This window comes from Anomaloglossus baeobatrachus, chromosome 1 (assembly GCF_048569485.1).
Source record: "Anomaloglossus baeobatrachus isolate aAnoBae1 chromosome 1, aAnoBae1.hap1, whole genome shotgun sequence".
NCBI lineage: Eukaryota > Metazoa > Chordata > Amphibia > Anura > Aromobatidae > Anomaloglossus > Anomaloglossus baeobatrachus.
Window position 1 is genome coordinate 63,913,120 of NC_134353.1, and position 19,162 is coordinate 63,932,281.

The 19,162-nt window shown below is 49.2% G+C and overlaps 1 protein-coding gene across 1 annotated transcript in view; it reads right to left on the reverse strand.

Moving 5' to 3' along the window:
* POLN (DNA polymerase nu) overlaps positions 1-19,162 on the reverse strand; it is a 270,736-nt gene that overhangs the window by 133,409 nt on the left and 118,165 nt on the right. Inside the window, exons 13-14 of the mRNA XM_075332945.1 lie at positions 7,744-7,801; positions 5,008-5,085 (exon numbers count right to left, since the gene is read on the reverse strand). Of these exons, the coding sequence (XP_075189060.1) occupies positions 5,008-5,085; positions 7,744-7,801 (136 nt within the window). The remainder of the gene's footprint in view (positions 1-5,007; positions 5,086-7,743; positions 7,802-19,162) is intronic.

Below are 19,162 nucleotides of genomic sequence, written 5' to 3' on the forward strand. Positions count from 1 at the left end.
CTGAACACGGATATACTCCGTGTGCGGTACGTGCAGGCACGGACCCATAGACTAAAGCGGGTCCGTGCCTGCGTGCTGCCGGACAAAAACGGATATGTTGTCCGTGTAGAAAAGCGCACACACGTACTTACCTCACGGACACACGTTCCGTGCGATTTTACGTGTGTGTGCCATCTACCATAGAACAACATGGGTCTCCGTGTGTACGTGTCTCCGGTACGTGCAAATACATACCGCACACGTACAAATTGAACGGATGTGTGTTGCGGGTCTGAGATGGATTTTCTAAGCCTTAGGTCGGGGCGAGTGACACTGACTGGAGATGGTGATAAATTGGAGCTGGACCTGACTAGATATACAGGGTGGCAGATGGCCAAGCATAGCAGGAAGCATTAGATGCAGCAGAGCCAAATGTGCGGCCTTCACAGAAACAAGAGTAGAAGATGCAACAGCAGCATAGTAGCTGAGATGAGTTCATTTATAAGGTAACTAGACACAGCAGTGTTGAAGATGCGGCAGCTCCAGGAAAGTAGAGATGAGTTCACTATCAGGTACTTTGTTCCTGCAGAATTAAAAGAGTGAATGACACTTAGGGGTACTTTACACGTTGCGACATCGCTAGCAAATGCTAGTGTGGCGCCCAGGACAAGCCAGGACATCACAGGTACTACAACAACACACCCCACACCCCGGCTAGGCACACCGAAGTCAAACAAAAATCCTTGTTGCCTCCCTCCAGGGGCTGATGTCCACACCAGGGGGTTGGCCCCACCCACCGAGGAGTTCACAGTCCTGGAGGCGGGAAAAGGAGAGCAGTTCAGTTGAGAGTGCAGAGGTGTGGAGAAGTGAAGTGGCATGGAGGAGACTGACCGTGTCCGGGTGCGTGACCCGGGCACATACAGCAAGGTTGGCAGACGGTGGTGACCGTCTGCAGGAGAGGCCGATTGAAGCGAACCGTAAGGACCGGGGACGGGCGGTGGCCCGCCGGTACCGGATCGGGGAGCGAAGAGAAGCCAGCACCATTCGGCAGGGCCTACGGACCCCGACCAGGCTAGGAGTCGCCGTAAAACCGGTCAAATCCGTTAGCGAAGGGAACCTCCGGGATTTCCCAGCAGTCAAGACCCGATTGAAGGCAACAGCTCAAACTGTGAAGGGAATACAGTCACCGCCAAGGCTACAGTTCCCAGGGCCAGAGCCTGCGGGCAAAAGGGGCTCCCTCAGACTCCATCCAAGCTGGGGAGCGGGTTACCTGTGGGAAGCCACCAGAACCGAGAACATAACACAGGTGCAGGGAAAGGCAGTCACCACCAACCTACCGGGAGAAGAACAACCGCAGCCGTCTGTGGGACCCGTCCATCCAGCCGTTTGTTTTACCGGAGACTTTGCATTCGTCATTGGCTGAGTGAGTACCACCGTGCCGTGCGGCACCGCGCTGCCCCCGCGACCCTGCACCTCACCAGGCCCCGTAACCCGCCTGCCATCCCTCCCTCCCTCACCGGGCCCCGGGACAACCAACCCCCCCCACCCACAGAGGGGAGAAACAATATCCAAGCTGCTCCCTGTCACCGCTCCCGGGATCCCCGTCCAGAGCAGCGGTGGTGTCACAACCTCACCACAACCGTGGGTGGCGTCACGGACAATATCCCTAAACCAAACAACCCCCCCTTTCACTCACGGGCGAGGAGCGCCGCTCGAGTCCCCGGGATCCGGCCCACTGCTCGAGCCACCGCGCAGCCGCAGCAGCAGCCGGACCCGAGCAGTGGGTGAGCGCAGCGTCCCCTCCCCGCCGCGACACTAGCGATGCCGAGGGCGATAGCCCCCACCCCCGTCGCACATGCGATATGTAGTGCGAGCTGCTGTAGCGAACATTATCGCTACGGCAGCATCACACGCACATACCTGGTCGGCGACGTCGCTGTGACTGCCGAACAATCCCTCCTTCAAGGAGGCGGTGCGTTCGGCGTCACAGCGACGTCAACACGACGTCACTAAGCGTCCGGCCAATAGAAGTGGAGGGGCAGAGATGAGCGAGACGTAACATCCCGCCCACCTTCTCCCTTCCGCATTGCCGGTGGACGGCGGGCGCTGCAGGAACGACAAACAACATCGTACCTGCGGACGCACCGACATTATGAAAATGAACAACGTGACATAGATCAGTGATTTTTGACCGGCCCCGGATGTGTGTCACTTTCGATTTGACCCCGACGATATCGCAGTAGCGATGTTGCAACGTGCAAAGTACCCCTAAGCGGTACTTTACACGTTGCAACATCGCTACCAAAATATCGTCGGGGTCACGGTTGTTGTAACGCACATCCGGCGCCGGTAGCGACATCGCAATGTGTAAATGTAAATCCTAGGAGTGACGATGAACGAGCGCAAAACAGTCAAAAATCGCTGATCTGTGTCACGTCGTTCATTTTCATAATGTCGCTCCAGCTGTAAGTACGATGTTGTTTGTTGCTCTAGCGGCGTCACACATCCCTGTGTGTGAATCCGCTGGAACGACAAACATCTCCTTACCTGCGTCCACCGTCAATGCGGAAGGAAGGAGGTGGGCGGGACGTTACGTCCCGCTCATCTCCGCCCCTCCGCTTCTATTGGCCGGCCGCTTAGTGACGTCGTGGTGACGTCGCGGTGACGCCGAACGCACCTCCCCCTTGAAGGAGGGATTGTTCGGCAGTCACCGCGACGTCGCCGACCAGGTATGTGTGTGTGATGCTGCCGTAGCGATAATGTTCGCTACGACAGCAATCACAAGATATCGCATGTGCGACGGGGGCGGGTACTATCGCGCTGGACATCGCTAGCCGATGCTAGGGATGTTGCAACGTGTAAAGTGCCCCTAACAGTTATAGAGGCAAGATTGTTATAAAGTACTTTACTGCAGCAGAGTTGAAGGTGTCAACAACACCTGAAGTAGCAGAGATGAGTTTGGTATCAGGTAACTTGTTGCAACAGAGTTGACGATGTGAACAACATCAGAAATAGCAGGACGGAGCTGTAGCAGGATAGCAGCTTGGAGCAACTGAACTGATAAACAGATACTTGGCTTAAAGGGGATGTCCACTACTTGAACAACCCCTATTCATTCCCGTTGTTCGTCCCCGTAAAAATAAATAGGCCTATACTCCCCTTCGGTACGGCCATGGTTCCAGCGATGTCTGAAGTTGCGTTTCCGAAGAAAGAATTGCTTTATCACCCATTTACAGTGACTAAGAAATTACAAGCTGAGGATTTCCCTCCCGGCATTTCAATAATGGAGTGGAAAAACTTGCTGTTTTGCCTGTCCCAAAGCTGCTTCAATGAAACGGAGAGAGACACTGCTATTAGAAAATAAAAAAGTCTTCTGGCAGCTGTGTATGTGGACCAAAGTCATTGTATATTGCTGGATAACCAGCAGTTTACTAAAGGAAAAGGAGTTCTGACTGAGGTAGCAGTTAGCATTGGAGGAGATGGAAGAAAGGGGTTAATCCGCGCTGCCAGAAGAAGATCACTGAAGATCGATGGGGATTAAAACATCTGATTTTATTGTTCTACGCGTTTCGGCGCTATCAAACCCCTTCTTCAGGAACAAAATCAATAATGTACATTCAGAAGTAGCAGTGTCATGATCCAGGCCGGCTTTTCCTTGCTGCTGGTTACACCAAGCTCTGGGCTGGTCATGTAAGGGGTTAAATCCCTTGCCTCGTTCTGGATCCCAAGACGCTATATATTGCCTCTCTACCTTTGGCTCAGTGCCAGTGATATTTCTGCCTTGCAGTGTGTATACTGGCTCTGGTGAGTGTTCCTGATCTGTTCTGCCGCCCTGCTACTGTGTCCTGACTTTGACCCTCCCCCGTTTGTCTGCTGTCCCGGTCCCTGTCTTCCTCCTCCTGTCTGTTGTTTGTGTTTCCCTCTGCATACCTGATCTCCCGGCTTCTGACTCGGTTCTGCTTTCTGAATTTGATATTGATCCTCCCTTTGCAGTGACTCGACTTTCCTGGCTAGACCCTGACTGTTTGACTACTCTTTTGTCCCCTGGTGATTCGCCTGTTAACATTGCTGAAGTTACTCTGCTATACTTCAGCTGCCTTTCCGTTACAGTGTTTCTTTGTCTCTCCTTCACTACTCTGCTGCCACTTAGTGGGGATTATGCTGTACTGCGTCTAACTAGCCTTTGTACAGCGTGACAAGCAGTAAGGATGATCGGCTACAGGACTGCCAAGAGCAAGAGGACTTGGATCCTGACAGTGCTACTGCTGCCGTATCTTCAGCCTCATCAGAAGAGAAGTTTAATTTTGAAAAGTATTTGGATGGCATGGAGCAGCAAAGTGTTGCCGCAGGGAAAAAGCTTCCATTCCCATAGCAAACAGATTGAAGCAAAATTTTTCACTTGCTCTCAAAGAAGACGAAGACTTCTACATCATCAAAACTGACTGTGCATGAGGCAATTCCTTTATACCCGGAAATGTTTAAAGATGTTTCCCATGCGGTCACCACTTTGCCACCAACTCAAGTTAGTGTAGAGAGGTTGTTCTCTAGCCTTAAAATAATGAGGTCAGATTTGAGGTCATCAATGAAGGAGGACCTGATGAGGGCGATACTATTTCTCAGAACAAATTCATAGATTGAACAAATGTTATTCCATACATTTTTGTTGAAAACTGTATTTTTTCCCACTTTCTGCATAGTGTATTGTATTTACAATTTAGTACAGTTGTTTTGTGTTCTAAAGTTGTATTCCAATAAATATATTTTATGTTCTATCTAAATATCTTGATAATTGTATCATAATAATGATTAAAAGTCTGATGTTACCATTGTACTACAGAAAATATATCACAAATATGAGTCATGTATGAGGGAGTCGGAGTCAGGGAAATTGAGGAGTCAGAGTCAGAGTTGGAGGTTTGGCTTACCGAATCCACAGCACTGGTTTCCAGTAAATATATTGTTGTGAAAAATATAATTAATACAAATCCAAAATGATGGCACAGATACCCAGCATACTGATGAACTTACCTGCGGCAAGAAATGAATGATCTTTGGAGGACACAAACATGGATCGTGGGTTAATAGTTATTGTTTCACTGGTTTTCCCTTTCAATGAAAAATTAATATTGATTTATTCATGGAAAGTTAGCAGTTTAATCATTAACCCAAAAAAGCTGCTATAACTGATATCAAGAATAAGACAATTTCGGCAGATTACTAAGGCCCAGGGGACACTCACTGTGAGTGGAAGAAAGGCGATTCCGGCAGCTAAATAGGAAAGGGTTCTTTACAGTTAGAGCAGTCAGACTGTGGAATACCCTACCACAAGAGGTAGTAATGGCAGATACTATAATAAGTTTTAAAATAGGGCTGGATGATTTCCTCAGTACACACAACATTGTTGGTTATAGATGATTTTGTGACAAAATGTATAATTGGTGGAGAAAGGTTGAACTAGATGGACCGGGGTCTTTTTTCAGCCTATGTAACATGTGTTGCCTCCCGAATCCTGTCTCCAGCACGTCATACTGCATAATTAGAGTAGGACCCAGGTAAGAGTTACATTTTGACGTGGTATCTGGGCATAAGTAAATTTGGCCACCGTCATTTGCTAAGTAACTCTTTTTTTTTAAAAAAAAAATCATGTTGTCTTGGCAGTAATGCATATTCACCATCTACATTCTTGTTTTTTCTCCTTCCCTTTACTTGAGTAAAACTTATTTTGGATACTGCATATACACATAATAGAGGTGGGCTTTTCAGATCAGGACAGGCAAGCCATTGGACAAGAGCAAGAGAAATGCATTCTGGGAACTGAGTGGAAAGAAAGCTCCAGCTCCTATAGTGCTGCCGGAATGCTGAGGAAGTAAATCATTCACTCAAAAAAAAAAAAAAAGTGAATAGCAAGTTACAAAGTATGAGAATTGGCACAGTTACTAAAGCAGTTTTATCTTGCTGTGTCAGATGTGGGCAGCCTCAGACTTTTCATAAAGTTGGTAATACAGTATCTATGAAAAACAAAGCTACCAGAATGTGGCACAATACCGACAAGAAGCGCAATGAAAAATGTGACTTTTCCAAAAATTAAATGTGGCTGAATCCCAGGTCTGACCCCATTGAAAGCAATAAGTAAAACTAGTGGCTATAGAGATGCTTTATGGATATGGTTCTTATACTTGTGCCTTTTACAACTTCACGTCTATCCCAAATAATTGCCACATTATTATTATTATTATTATTATTATTATTATTATTATTATTATTATGCAGTTCCCAGTTATTAAAATACTATGTAAAAAATGATTTTCTGACATAAAAATATAAACATTTTGGACCCAACTTATTAAAATTTCCATTTTGCACTCCGGTCTTAAAGGTGTTTTCCCAGGAATAAAGTTGATATTAATCAATAGATCTTAGAATAATAATCATTTCTACAATTGGATGTGTTCATATAAAATGTTCCTGTGCTGAGATAATCTTATATATGTGTCCCTGCTGTGTACTGTGTAATGGCCGTGTCTGACCGCACAGGGATGTGGTCTGATCATACCACAGCTACTAGGCCAGAGAGGAAGCAAAGAGTATACAGATATGACAGCACGAGATCATAGAGGATTCCTTCTGTGAGGTAGAACATTTCTCCGCCTGTTTTTATAAAATGTTTTACCTCAAAGAAAGAATAATTTGTTGTCCTGTGCTGTAATGTCTGTATACTCTTCTGCATCCTCCCTGGCCCATGAGCTGTGGTATGATCAGACCATGTCCCTGTACGGTCAGACACGGCCATTACACAGCACACAGCACGGGCACATTTATAAGATTATATACCACTATAATGCTACTCCAGTGAATAACTAGAGTAGCATTTCTGGCATAAAATGCACAAGTATTTTTGATCGACAGCGGGCGCGCTCACACCCAGTCCCTCTCCGGCTCTATCTTAGGCCTCTTTTACACGTCCGTGCCTCCGGTACGTGTTTGACAGTTTTCTCACGTACCGGAGACACGTACACACGTTGACATATGTTTTCCTAAGGTTTCAGGCACACGTAAGTATCTACGCACGGCGCGTGTGTCCAATCCATACTTACGTGTGCCCATGTGCTCCACACGCCCAACATGTCCATTTTCTCTCCGGCATGACGGGTGTCACACGGAATGCAAACGTGTCACACGTAACACACACACGGACCACATGGATGTGTTCCATGTGACACGCACAGGAGAGAAGCCATGTGTCTATTAAAAAAAAACAAAAAAAAAACTGTACTCACCTGTCTCTGCCGCTGCTGTCACTTGCTGCCAACCGCCGCTCATTATGCTCATTTAATATTCACTTCACTGCGTCCGAAAGCAGCAGCAGCGGGCAGTCGGCAGGACCGGAGACCATAGATCAGCACCACGGACAGCGACGCCAGGGACAGGTGAGCAGAAAGTTTCCGTTCTCCGTGTGTTATCACAGATAACACACGGGGAACACACGTAGGTCATAAACACGGCTCACGGAGGGCAAAACGCACCTCTGACACGTTCGTGAAAAACGTGCGTGGTTTTTAATGGACGTGTGAAAGAGGCCTTAGTTCCACTCATTTTAGAGCCAAGTCAAATTGGCAAAAAAATGGCAAAAGACTCAAAATTTTGCCCATTGCCTAGAAAATTTGTGACTTTCCAGAGCCTTTACGCCAGTTTTCTGCCATAAAAGCTTGACTGAATCTGCTCCATCGAGTTTAATGTTTCTTTAACCAAAATCCGTTTGGTTACCTTGTAAGTGCTGCTGCTTCTCAAACTGAACTGAAAACTTTGAAACTCCTTGGATGTTCTACGACACAAAGATATAAATTACAGATAATGTAATAACATAAATATATGGTATCATAATATTAGAATGGAGAAAGAAGCTACTTAGGTTTCCCTCACATCAGCGGTATTTTGCCGCAAAACCGCATCCATCACAAATGTGTTTCAGTTCCATTCATTTCCAATGGACTTGCAGCAAGATGTGATCACATTCGGTTGCGTGCGTCATACACAACCACATGTGACCGTATCTTGCCGTGGTTCCATAGGAAATGAATGGAACTGAAATGCATTTTAGACAGATCCGGTTTTGCGGCAAAATACCGCTGATGTGAGAGAAGCCTTAGAGATGAAATTCGCACTTGCCAAGTTTGTCAAATATTTATAAAAAAAATAAATAAATTTGCATTGAATAAATTTCCAGCAAAAAAGCCACTAATTGCCTAGAAAATGATAGTATGGTAAGAAAAAGAGAGGATAAATAGAGCTGCAAAGTCTTCAAATCCACAGGCATCTGCAAATTTCACCTCAAAGTTGATCCTCAGCAGATCGATCCGGTAATCTTTACATCTACTGTAAGGGCTGTATGCGCACGTTGCGTAATTTCATGCATTTACGCTACATATTGCACTGCAGCATAAATGCATGCGTCCTGCGTCCCCTGGACAATCTATGTAGATTGTGCATAATCCGTGCGCATGTTGCTTTTGTGAACGCAGCGATCTGGGTGCTAAAATGTTGACCCAAATCTGTGCGTTCAAATATGCAGCATGTCAATTAATTCATGTGCTTTGGAGGCAGCTCCCACTCTGTCTATGGCTGGTTTCAGACGTCCGTGCTTTAGGCACGTGTGACATCCGTATTTTACACGGATGTCACACGTACCCATGTTACCCTATTGTGCACTCTCACACGGCCGTGTTTTCACACGGACCATGGGTCCCCGCTATTTCACACGGAGATGTGCCCGTTTTTTCTCCAGCAGCACGGGTGTCACAGGGACCGCACATTGATGTGATCTGTGTGACATCAGTGTGACACGTACCGAAGAAAACACGGGTTTTTAAAAGAAGGGAATTTTGTTTACTTACCGTAAATTCCTTTTCTTCTAGCTCCTATTGGGAGACCCAGACAATTGGGTGTATAGCTTCTGCCTCCGGAGGCCACACAAAGTATTACACTTTAAAAAGTGTAACCCCTCCCCTCTGCTATACACCCTCCCGTGCATCACGGGCTCCTCAGTTTTGGTGCAAAAGCAGGAAGGAGGAAACTTATAAATTGGTCTAAGGTAAATTCAATCCGAAGGATGTTCGGAGAACTGAAACCATGAACCAAAAGAACAATTCAACATGAACAACATGTGTACACAAAAGAACAACAGCCCGAAGGGAACAGGGGCGGGTGCTGGGTCTCCCAATAGGAGCTAGAAGAAAAGGAATTTACGGTAAGTAAACAAAATTCCCTTCTTCTTTGTCGCTCCATTGGGAGACCCAGACAATTGGGACGTCCAAAAGCAATCCCTGGGTGGGTAAAAGAATACCTCGATAAAAAGAGCCGAAAAACGGCCCCCTCTTACATGTGGGCGACCGCCGCCTGAAGGACTCGCCTACCTAGGCTGGCATCTGCCGAAGCATAGGCATGCACCTGATAGTGTTTCGTGAAAGTGTGCAGACTCGACCAGGTAGCCGCCTGACACACCTGCTGAGCCGTAGCCTGGTGCCGCAATGCCCAGGATGCACCCACGGCTCTGGTAGAATGGGCCTTCAGCCCTGAAGGAATCGGAAGCCCAGAAGAACGGTAGGCTTCAAGAATCGGTTCCTTGATCCACCGAGCCAAGGTTGACTTGGAAGCCTGCGACCCCTTACGCTGGCCAGCGACAAGGACAAAGAGCGCATCCGAACGGCGCAGGGGCGCCGTGCGAGAAATGTAGAGCCGGAGTGCTCTCACGAGATCTAACAAGTGCAAATCCTTTTCACATTGGTGAACTGGATGAGGGCAAAAGGAAGGTAAGGAGATATCCTGATTGAGATGAAAAGGGAATACCACCTTAGGGAGAAATTCCGGGACCGGACGCAGAACCACCTTATCCTGGTGAAACACCAGGAAGGGGGCTTTGCATGACAGCGCTGCTAGCTCAGACACTCTCCGAAGTGATGTGACTGCCACTAGAAAGGCCACCTTCTGCGAAAGGCGTGATAGAGAGATATCCCGCATCGGCTCGAAAGGTGGTTTCTGAAGAGCCGTTAGCACCCTGTTAAGATCCCAGGGTTCCAGCGGACGCTTGTAAGGTGGGACTATGTGGCAAACTCCCTGCAGGAACGTGCGGACCTGCGGAAGCCTGGCTAGACGCTTTTGAAAAAACACGGAAAGCGCCGATACTTGTCCCTTGAGAGAGCCGAGAGACAAACCCTTATCCATTCCGGATTGAAGGAAAGAAAGAAAAGTGGGTAAGGCAAACGGCCAGGGGGTAAAACCCCGATCAGAGCACCAGGATAAGAAGATCCTCCAAGCCCTGTGATAGATCTTGGCGGACGTTGGTTTCCTGGCTTGTCTCATAGTGGCAATGACATCTTGAGATAATCCTGAGGACGCTAGGAGCCAGGACTCAATGGTCACACAGTCAGGTTGAGGGCCGCAGAATTCAGATGGAAAAATGGCCCTTGAGACAGCAAGTCTGGTCGGTCTGGGAGTGCCCACGGTTGACCCACCGTGAGGTGCCACAGATCCGGGTACCACGACCTCCTTGGCCAGTCTGGAGCGACGAGGATGGCGCGGCGGCAGTCGGACCTGATCTTGCGCAACACTCTGGGCAGCAGTGCCAGAGGAGGAAATACATAAGGCAGTCGAAACTGCGACCAATCCTGAACTAATGCGTCCGCCGCCAGAGCTCTGTGATCTTGAGACCGTGCCATGAATGCCGGGACTTTGTTGTTGTGCCGAGACGCCATGAGGTTGACGTCCGGCGTTCCCCAGCGGCAACAGATCTCTTGAAACACGTCCGGGTGAAGAGACCATTCCCCTGCGTCCATGCCCTGGCGACTGAGAAAGTCTGCTTCCCAGTTTTCTACGCCCGGGATGTGAACTGCGGAGATCGTGGAGGCTGTGGCTTCCGCCCACAGCAGAATCCGCCGAACTTCTTGGAAGGCCTGACGACTGCGTGTGCCACCCTGGTGGTTGATGTACGCGACCACCGTGGCGTTGTCCGACTGTATGCGGATCTGTCTGCCCTCCAGCCACCGATGGAACGCCTTTAGGGCTAGATACACTGCCCTTATCTCCAGAACATTGATCTGAAGGGAGGACTCTGTCGGAGTCCAGGTTCCCTGAGCCCTGTGGTGGAGGAAGACCGCTCCCCACCCTGACAGACTCGCGTCCGTCGTGACCACAGCCCAGGATGGGGGCAGGAATGATTTTCCCTTCGACAAGGAAGTGGGAAGAAGCCACCACTGAAGAGAGGTTTTGGCTGCCAGTGAAAGAGAGACGTTCCTGTCTAGGGACGTCGACCTCCTGTCCCATTTGCGGAGAATGTCCCATTGAAGTGGACGCAGATGAAACTGCGCAAAGGGAACTGCCTCCATTGCTGCCACCATCTTCCCTAGGAAGTGCATGAGGCGCCTCAAGGGGTGTGACTGGGTCCGAAGGAGAGAGTGCACCCCTGTCTGCAGCGAACGCTGTTTGTCCAGCGGAAGCTTCACTATCGCTGAGAGAGTATGAAACTCCATCCCGAGGTAAGTCAGTGATTGGGTCGGTGTCAATTCTGACTTTGGGAAATTGATGATCCACCCAAACCTCTGGAGAGTCTCCAGAGCAATGGTCAGGCTGTGTTGACATGCCACCCGGGAGGGTGCCTTGACTAGGAGATCGTCTAAGTAAGGGATCACCGAGTGGCCCTGAGAGTGTAGGACCGACACCACGGATGCCATGATCTTGGTGAAGACCCGTGGGGCTGTCGCCAGGCCGAAAGGCAGTGCCACAAACTGAAGGTGTTCATCCCCGATGGCGAAACGCAGGAAGCGTTGATGCTCTGGTGCAATCGGCACATGGAGATAAGCATCCCTGATGTCGATTGAGGCTAGGAAGTCTCCTTGGGACATCGAGGCGATGACAGAACGGAGAGATTCCATCCGGAACCGTCTGGTTCTCACGTGTCTGTTGAGCAGTTTGAGGTCCAGAACGGGGCGGAATGATCCGTCCTTTTTTGGCACCACGAACAAGTTGGAGTAAAAACCGCGACCACGTTCTTGAATGGGAACGGGAATCACAACTCCTTCTGCCTTCAGAGTGTTCACCGCCTGAAAAAGTGCATCGGCTCGCTCGGGGGGCGGAGATGTTCTGAAGAAATGAGTCGGAGGACGAGAGCTGAGCTCTATCCTGTAACCGTGCGACAGAATGTCTCTCACCCATCGGTCTTGGACATGTGGCCACCAGGCGTCGCAAAAGCGGGAGAGCCTGCCACCGACCGAGGATGCGGTTTGGGGAGGCCGAAAGTCATGAGGAGGCCGCCTTGGAGGCGGTTCCTCCGGCGGTCTTTGGAGGACGTGACTTAGACCGCCATGCAGAAGAGTTCCTCTGGCCCTTCTCTGACCTGTTGGACGTGGAGGATTGGGACCTGGCTGAGGGCCGAAAGGACCGAAACCTCGATTGAATTTTTCGTTGCTGAGGTTTGTTTGGTTTGGACTGGGGTAAGGACGAGTCCTTTCCCTTGGATTGTTTAATAATTTCATCCAATTGCTCGCCAAACAAACGGTCGCCAGAAAATGGCAAACCGGTTAAGAACTTCTTGGAAGCAGAGTCTGCCTTCCATTCGCGTAGCCACATGGCCCTGCGGACTGCCACCGAATTGGCAGACGCTACCGCTGTACGGCTCGCTGAGTCCAGGACGGCGTTCATGGCGTAGGACGAAAAGGCCGATGCCTGAGAAGTCAAAGACACAACTTGCGGAGCAGAGGTACGTGTGACTGCATTAATCTCAGACAGACAAGCTGAGATAGCTTGGAGTGCCCACACGGCTGGAAAGGCCGGAGCAAAAGACGCGCCTATGGCTTCATAGATGGATTTCATCAGGAGCTCTATTTGCCTGTCAGTGGCATCCTTGAGCGATGAACCATCTGCCACTGATACTACGGATCTAGCCGCCAGTCTAGAGACTGGAGGATCCACCTTGGGACACTGAGCCCAACCCTTAACTACGTCAGGGGGGAAGGGGTAACGTGTGTCATTAAGGCGCTTAGTAAAGCGCTTGTCCGGAAATGCTCTGTGCTTCTGGACAGCATCTCTGAAGTTAGAGTGATCGAAAAACGCACTCCGTGTACGTTTGGGAAACCTAAACTGGTGTTTCTCCTGCTGTGAAGCCGACTCCTCTATAGGTGGAGTTGGGGGAGAAAGATCTAGCACCTCGTTGATGGACGCTATAAGGTCATTTACTATGGCGTCCCCTTCAGGTGTATCAAGATTGAGAGCAACGTCAGGATCAGAGCCCTGAGCTGCGACCTCCGCCTCATCCTCCAGAGAGTCCTCATGCTGCGACCCCGAACAGCGTGATGAAGCCGGGGAAGGTTCCCAGCGAGCCCGCTTAGCCGGTCTGGGACTGCGGTCCGTGTCGGAGTCCTCCCCGTGGGACCTAGGTGTCACCCCAGGAGCACTCTGCTGCACCGACCGAGAGGGGCCTGGGGGCGATGAGCTCACAGTGCCCGGGGCCTGTGTGACCGATCTGGACTGCAAGGCTTCTAGTATCTTAGCAGACCATCTGTCCATAGACTGAGCCATGGATTGTGAAAGCGACTCAGAGAGTTTCTCAGCCAAAACTGCAACCTCTGTCCCTGCCACCTGGACAGTGGAAGCCGGCGGTTCTACCTGAGCCGAGGGTCCCACCAGTGCCCGAGGCTCCGGCTGAGTGAGTGCCACAGGGGCCGAGCATTGCACACAGTGAGGGTAGGTGGAACCTGCAGATAACATAGCCGCACAAGAGGTACAGGTTGCAAAATAAGCCTGTGCCTTGGCACCCTTGCTCTTTGCGGACGACATGCTGTAGTCTCCTCTGAGAGTGATCACTGAGGGTATATAGCCAAAAGCAAAACAATGCGGCCGAACAGAGAAAATGTATACAAATATATATATATATATATATACACTTCGGCACCCAAGGGGGGCCAGCACCGGGTAACCGGTGTGGCTTACCGACCGCCCAAAGCGGTTGTGTGTCCACCAGATTCCCTGCCTGGGCCTCCCAGAGCGGTAGAGCTCGTTCTGAAATCCTCCACTGCCAGAAGTGATTGTAAATATGGCTGCCAGAGTTCTCAGGGGAGGAGGGAGCTGTGGGCGTGACTAATAAAGTGCGGGAATCTGGTGCCCCACAGTGCTCAGTGAGGGGGGAGGAGAACACCTAAGTATGCTCCAGCCCTCACTGCCGACGTCCAGTCGACCGTCCCGCCCTTACCCCTGACTGGTAGGCCCGGGGGCGGGAGTTATGGTACTAGGCCGCAGAAGCTGGGGACTAAATTTAATAACGCGGCCGGCAAACAGGCGCGGTCGGCGCGGTAGTCCCAGTCGTCACAAAAAAACAGCAGCCGCTGCAGCGTCTGTAACACAGGCGCTCCATGCACCGTCCCCAAGAGGACACAGAGTACCTTATAGATGCAGGGCCTGTCTCTGATGATACTCAGTCTCCTGTCCATCAGATTCCCCCAGGGGCTGCGGAGGGAGCCCGGTCCCAGTGAATGGTGACCGGTTAGGATCCCACTTCTCCCAGAGCCTCTAAGGGATGGGGAAGGAAAAACGGCATGTGGCTCCAGCCTTTGTACCCGCAATGGGTACCTCAACCTTAACAGCACCGCCGACTTAGTGGGGTGAGAAGGGAGCATGCCGGGGGCCCTGTTAGGGCCCTCTTTTCTTCCATCCGATACAATCAGCAGCTGCTGCTGACTAAAATGGGAGCTTGAGTGAATGTGTGCCTCCTTCAACACAAAGCATAAAACTGAGGAGCCCGTGATGCACGGGAGGGTGTATAGGCAGAGGGGAGGGGTTACACTTTTTAAAGTGTAATACTTTGTGTGGCCTCCGGAGGCAGAAGCTATACACCCAATTGTCTGGGTCTCCCAATGGAGCGACAAAGAAAAAAAGATTTTCTATAGTTACCTGTATCCAGCGATGTTGTCTCCGGCTCTGCTGCGTCCCACTCCCGACCCCCACTCATTATTTTCATTGATTATTCACCGCGTTGAGCAGCTGAGAGCAGGAGACCGCACCGCCGACGACAGCACCGCCGAGGACAGCATTGCTGGGGACATCGCTAGTGATAGGTGAGTATCCTGCCATCAGTGTGTGCAGGGACGTCCAGGAGGTCATCGGATTTCCCAATGAACTCTGATGACCTCCTGATGACACCCCTGCGTCAACTGCGCTACAGCGAGTGTCACGATGGTGACTTCCAGGGGTTCATGAGAGTTCATTGGGAACCCTGATGAGTCCCTGGATGTCACTGCACAAACTGCTCTATACTCACCTGTCACTGGCGATGTCCTCGGCGCCTCTGTCCTCGGCTGTGCTGTACCCAGCCTGTCCCCACGATGCTCCGGCTTCCAAATCCTCGGGCATTGAATAATCAATGAAAATAATGAGCGGGGATCAGGAGCGGGAGGCAGCAGAGCCGGAGACAACAGCACTGGATACAGGTAAATATAGAACATCTTTTCATTACAGAGACACATGTTTTACCCGGTACGTGTCACACGTATGCAAACACGGATGTCACACGTGTGACACACGCGTGACACACGTGTAACACATGTATGACACACGTATGACCATAACCATGCATGTGACTGGTACCTAATTCAACACGGACGTCTGAAACCAGCCTATGGGAGAGGCAGCATCCCGAGCGCATGAAATCGGCATCTAATCTGCTAAAACACTGCATCCATTACAGTGTTTCTGCAGCGATTTCAAGCGCACATGTGCTGTCAAATCGCTGCAGAAATTTCAGCATGTACGTGCGCACAAGCCCTAAGGGTACTTTTGCACTTGCGCATAGCTTCTGATGCAAGAGCATCAGAAGTGATATGTTACTGACCCACTGCTTCAAGCCTCAGCCAAGGGTCATGCAAGCATCATCGCAAGATCGCATCACAGCTGTGGAGAAGATGGAGGGAGCACTTTCTCCCATCTCCTCCGCTGTCTGTCTCTGCGTACATCGCACTGCACTCGTATTACATGCGAGGGCACTGCGATGTTTCACACGCTCCCATAGACTTGTATGGGGGTGCGTGAGCTGAGACTCGCTGCCAAACGTAGCATGCTGCAATTCATTCCGCATGCTGATACTGCCCCATAGTTTTGCACTGGTTATCGGATCGCACTCGCACATGAAAATCACAAGTGGAACAGTACCCTAAAACTAATGTGTGGCAGACTAATTGTCTTTGTTGATACCATTATTATGGGGTTACGCAATCACATCAGTTTTGAACTGCAACATATTTCCTGTGGCATCACATTGTGACTTGCTGCAACTGCAAAATGAAGTCACAAATATTTCCCAAAATATTGGATTTTTTTTATTGCTTGTTGCAAGTTGTCATAGACTTTAATGCAAGTCACATGTAACTGCAACTTAGCAGACTTGCCTGAGATTTGACTGCGGGGGTTTTAGGCTTGGTCTACATCGACAAGTATGATGCGATAACATATTTCATAATTATCTCTGTAACTTGCCTGTCGCTTTATGTCAGATGACTAATTTAAAGCTGTGATTTTGCTGCAAAAAATAAAAAACGTAAAATCACAGATAAGTTGCAGTCACATGCAGGTCTGCACTGAAGTCTCAGGCTATGTGCGCACGTCGCGTAAAAACATGCAGTTACGCTGCGCTTTGTAGCGCAGCGTAACTGCATGCGTCCTGCATCCCCTGCACAGTCTATGGAGACTGTGCAGGGGCCGTGCGCACGTGGCGTTTAAGAGCGCAGCGCTTCGGCTACTGCCGAAGCGCTGCGCAAAAAGAAGTGACATGTCACTTCTTTCCTGCGCTTTGCCGGCAGCTCCTGCTCTGTCTATGGCAGGAGCTGCAGGCAGAGCGCATGGAATCGGCGCTCACTACGGACATTTCTGCAGCGATCTAAAGCGCACATGTGCTCTTCAGATCGCTGCAGAAATTTCTGCAGGGCTTGTACGCAACGTGCGCACATAGCCTAAAGCAGGCTTTACACGCTACGATATCGTTAATGAATTATCGTCGGGGTCACGGTGTTTGTGACGCACATCCGGCGTCATTAACGATATCGCAGCGTGTAACACTTATGAGCGACCTTAAATGATCGCAAAAGCAGTCAAAATCGTTTGCCGCGGAGAGGTCGTCCTGAAACAAAAAATCGTTTTCTGTTTATTAACAATGTTGTTCCTCGTTCCTGCGGCACCACACATCGCTATGTGTGACACCGCAGGAGCGAGGAACATCTCCTTACCTGCCTCCACCGGCAATGAGGAAGGAAGGAGGTGGGCGGGATGTTTACGTCCCGCTCATCTCTGCCCCTCCGCTTCTATTGGACGCCTGCCGTGTGACGTCGCTGTGACGCCGAACGAACCGCCCCCTTAGAAAGGAGGTGGTTCGCTGGCCAGAGCGACGTTGCAGAGCATGTATGTGCGTGTGACGCTGCCATAGCGATAATGTTCGCTACGACAGCGATCACCACATATCGGCTGTACGACGGGGGCGGGTGTTATCGCGCTCGACATCGCCAGCAAATGCTAGCGATGTCGCAGCGTGTAAAGCCCGCTTAAGGCTAAGTTCACACACGGCATCTTTTATTGCATTTTTGGTGCATTTTTGAGGTAACAAAGATGCACCTAAATGCATGCATTTCCTTCCCCCAGCAAAGTCTATGAGATTTCTATTTTGCGGTCCACACTGGGCATCTTTTTTTGTCGGCGTCTTGGCTGCGTTTTTGTAGATGCAGCATGTCAATTCTTTTTGCGTTTTTCCAGTGTTTTTGAGCCCTTCTGGTCAAAAGATTTGACTTAAAAAAACACATTGTGCACAACGCGGTAAAAACGTGTCAAAAACGCACGCATATAGACTTGTATGGGTGCGAGTGATCCGAGACTTGCAGACAAGCGCAACATGCTCCAATTTCTTCCTCAATCTGATTAGGGCTGAGGAAAAACTCCCAGATCTGAGCTGCAGCATTGTCCTACATGGGGCCGAGTGCAATGCCAGATTTTCTCACATTTCACTTGGGCGAGTCATAGTCAGTGTGTCTAGTCTAAGGCTAGGGCCCCACTTTGCGTTCATCTACTTGCAGTTCTTAACGCACGTTTTGGGCTTAATTGATTTGACCAAAGTTGCCTTTTTCAGAAATTTAGCGCTGAAAACGCATGCGTATTTACCGCGTTTTAGATGCGTTTTCAGCGCTTTTTACCTGCTTTTCCACCTGCGTTTTGATAGATGCGTTTTGAACAGCAAGACACTGCTGAATAAAGTTTAAATAGTCAAACTCAATGAAAATATTGGAATAAAAAGAAACAAATATTTTTGTATAAATATTGAAAAGATTTGGTGGAGGTTCCATCATGCTTTGGGGCTGTGTGGCCAATGCCGGCACTGGGAATCTTGTTAAAGTTGAGGGTCGCATGGATTCAACTCAGTATCAGCAGATTCTTGACAATAATGTGTAAGAATCAGTGACAAAGTTGAAGTTACGCAGGGGATAGATATTTCAGCAAGACAATGATCCAAAACACCGCTCCAAATCTACTCAGGTATTCATGCAGAGGAACAATTACAATGTTCTGGAATGGCCATCCCAGTCCCCAGACCTGAATATCATTGAACATCTGTGGGATGATGTGAAGCGTGCTGTCCATGCTCGGCGACCATCAAACTTAACTGAACTGGAATTGTTTTGTAAACAGGAATGGTCAAATCTACCTTCATCCAGGGTCCAGGAACTCATTTTAAAGCTACAGGAAGCGACTAGAGGCTGTGATTTTTGCAAAAGGAGGATCTACAAAATATTAATGTCACTTTTATGTTGAGGTGCCCATACTTTTGCACCGGTCCAATTTTGTTTAAATGCGGATTGCACATTTTCTGTTAGTACAATAAACCTCATTTCAATCCAGAAATATTACTCAGTCCATCAGTTATTAGATATATGAAACTGAAATAGCTGCTGCAGAAAACCAAATTGTTATAAAGAAAAAAGGTTAACATTAATAGGGGTGCCCAAACTTTTTCATATGACTGTATTCCTGTTGAGGAGATAGTCAGCGGACAAAGATAGCAATGAGGACGAATAGCTGTGAGAAAGTAGATGAGAACCTTTTTTTTTTTTTTTTTTATCAGCCTTGACATGACTTTAATATAAAAATGTGTAGCTGTTAACCCCTT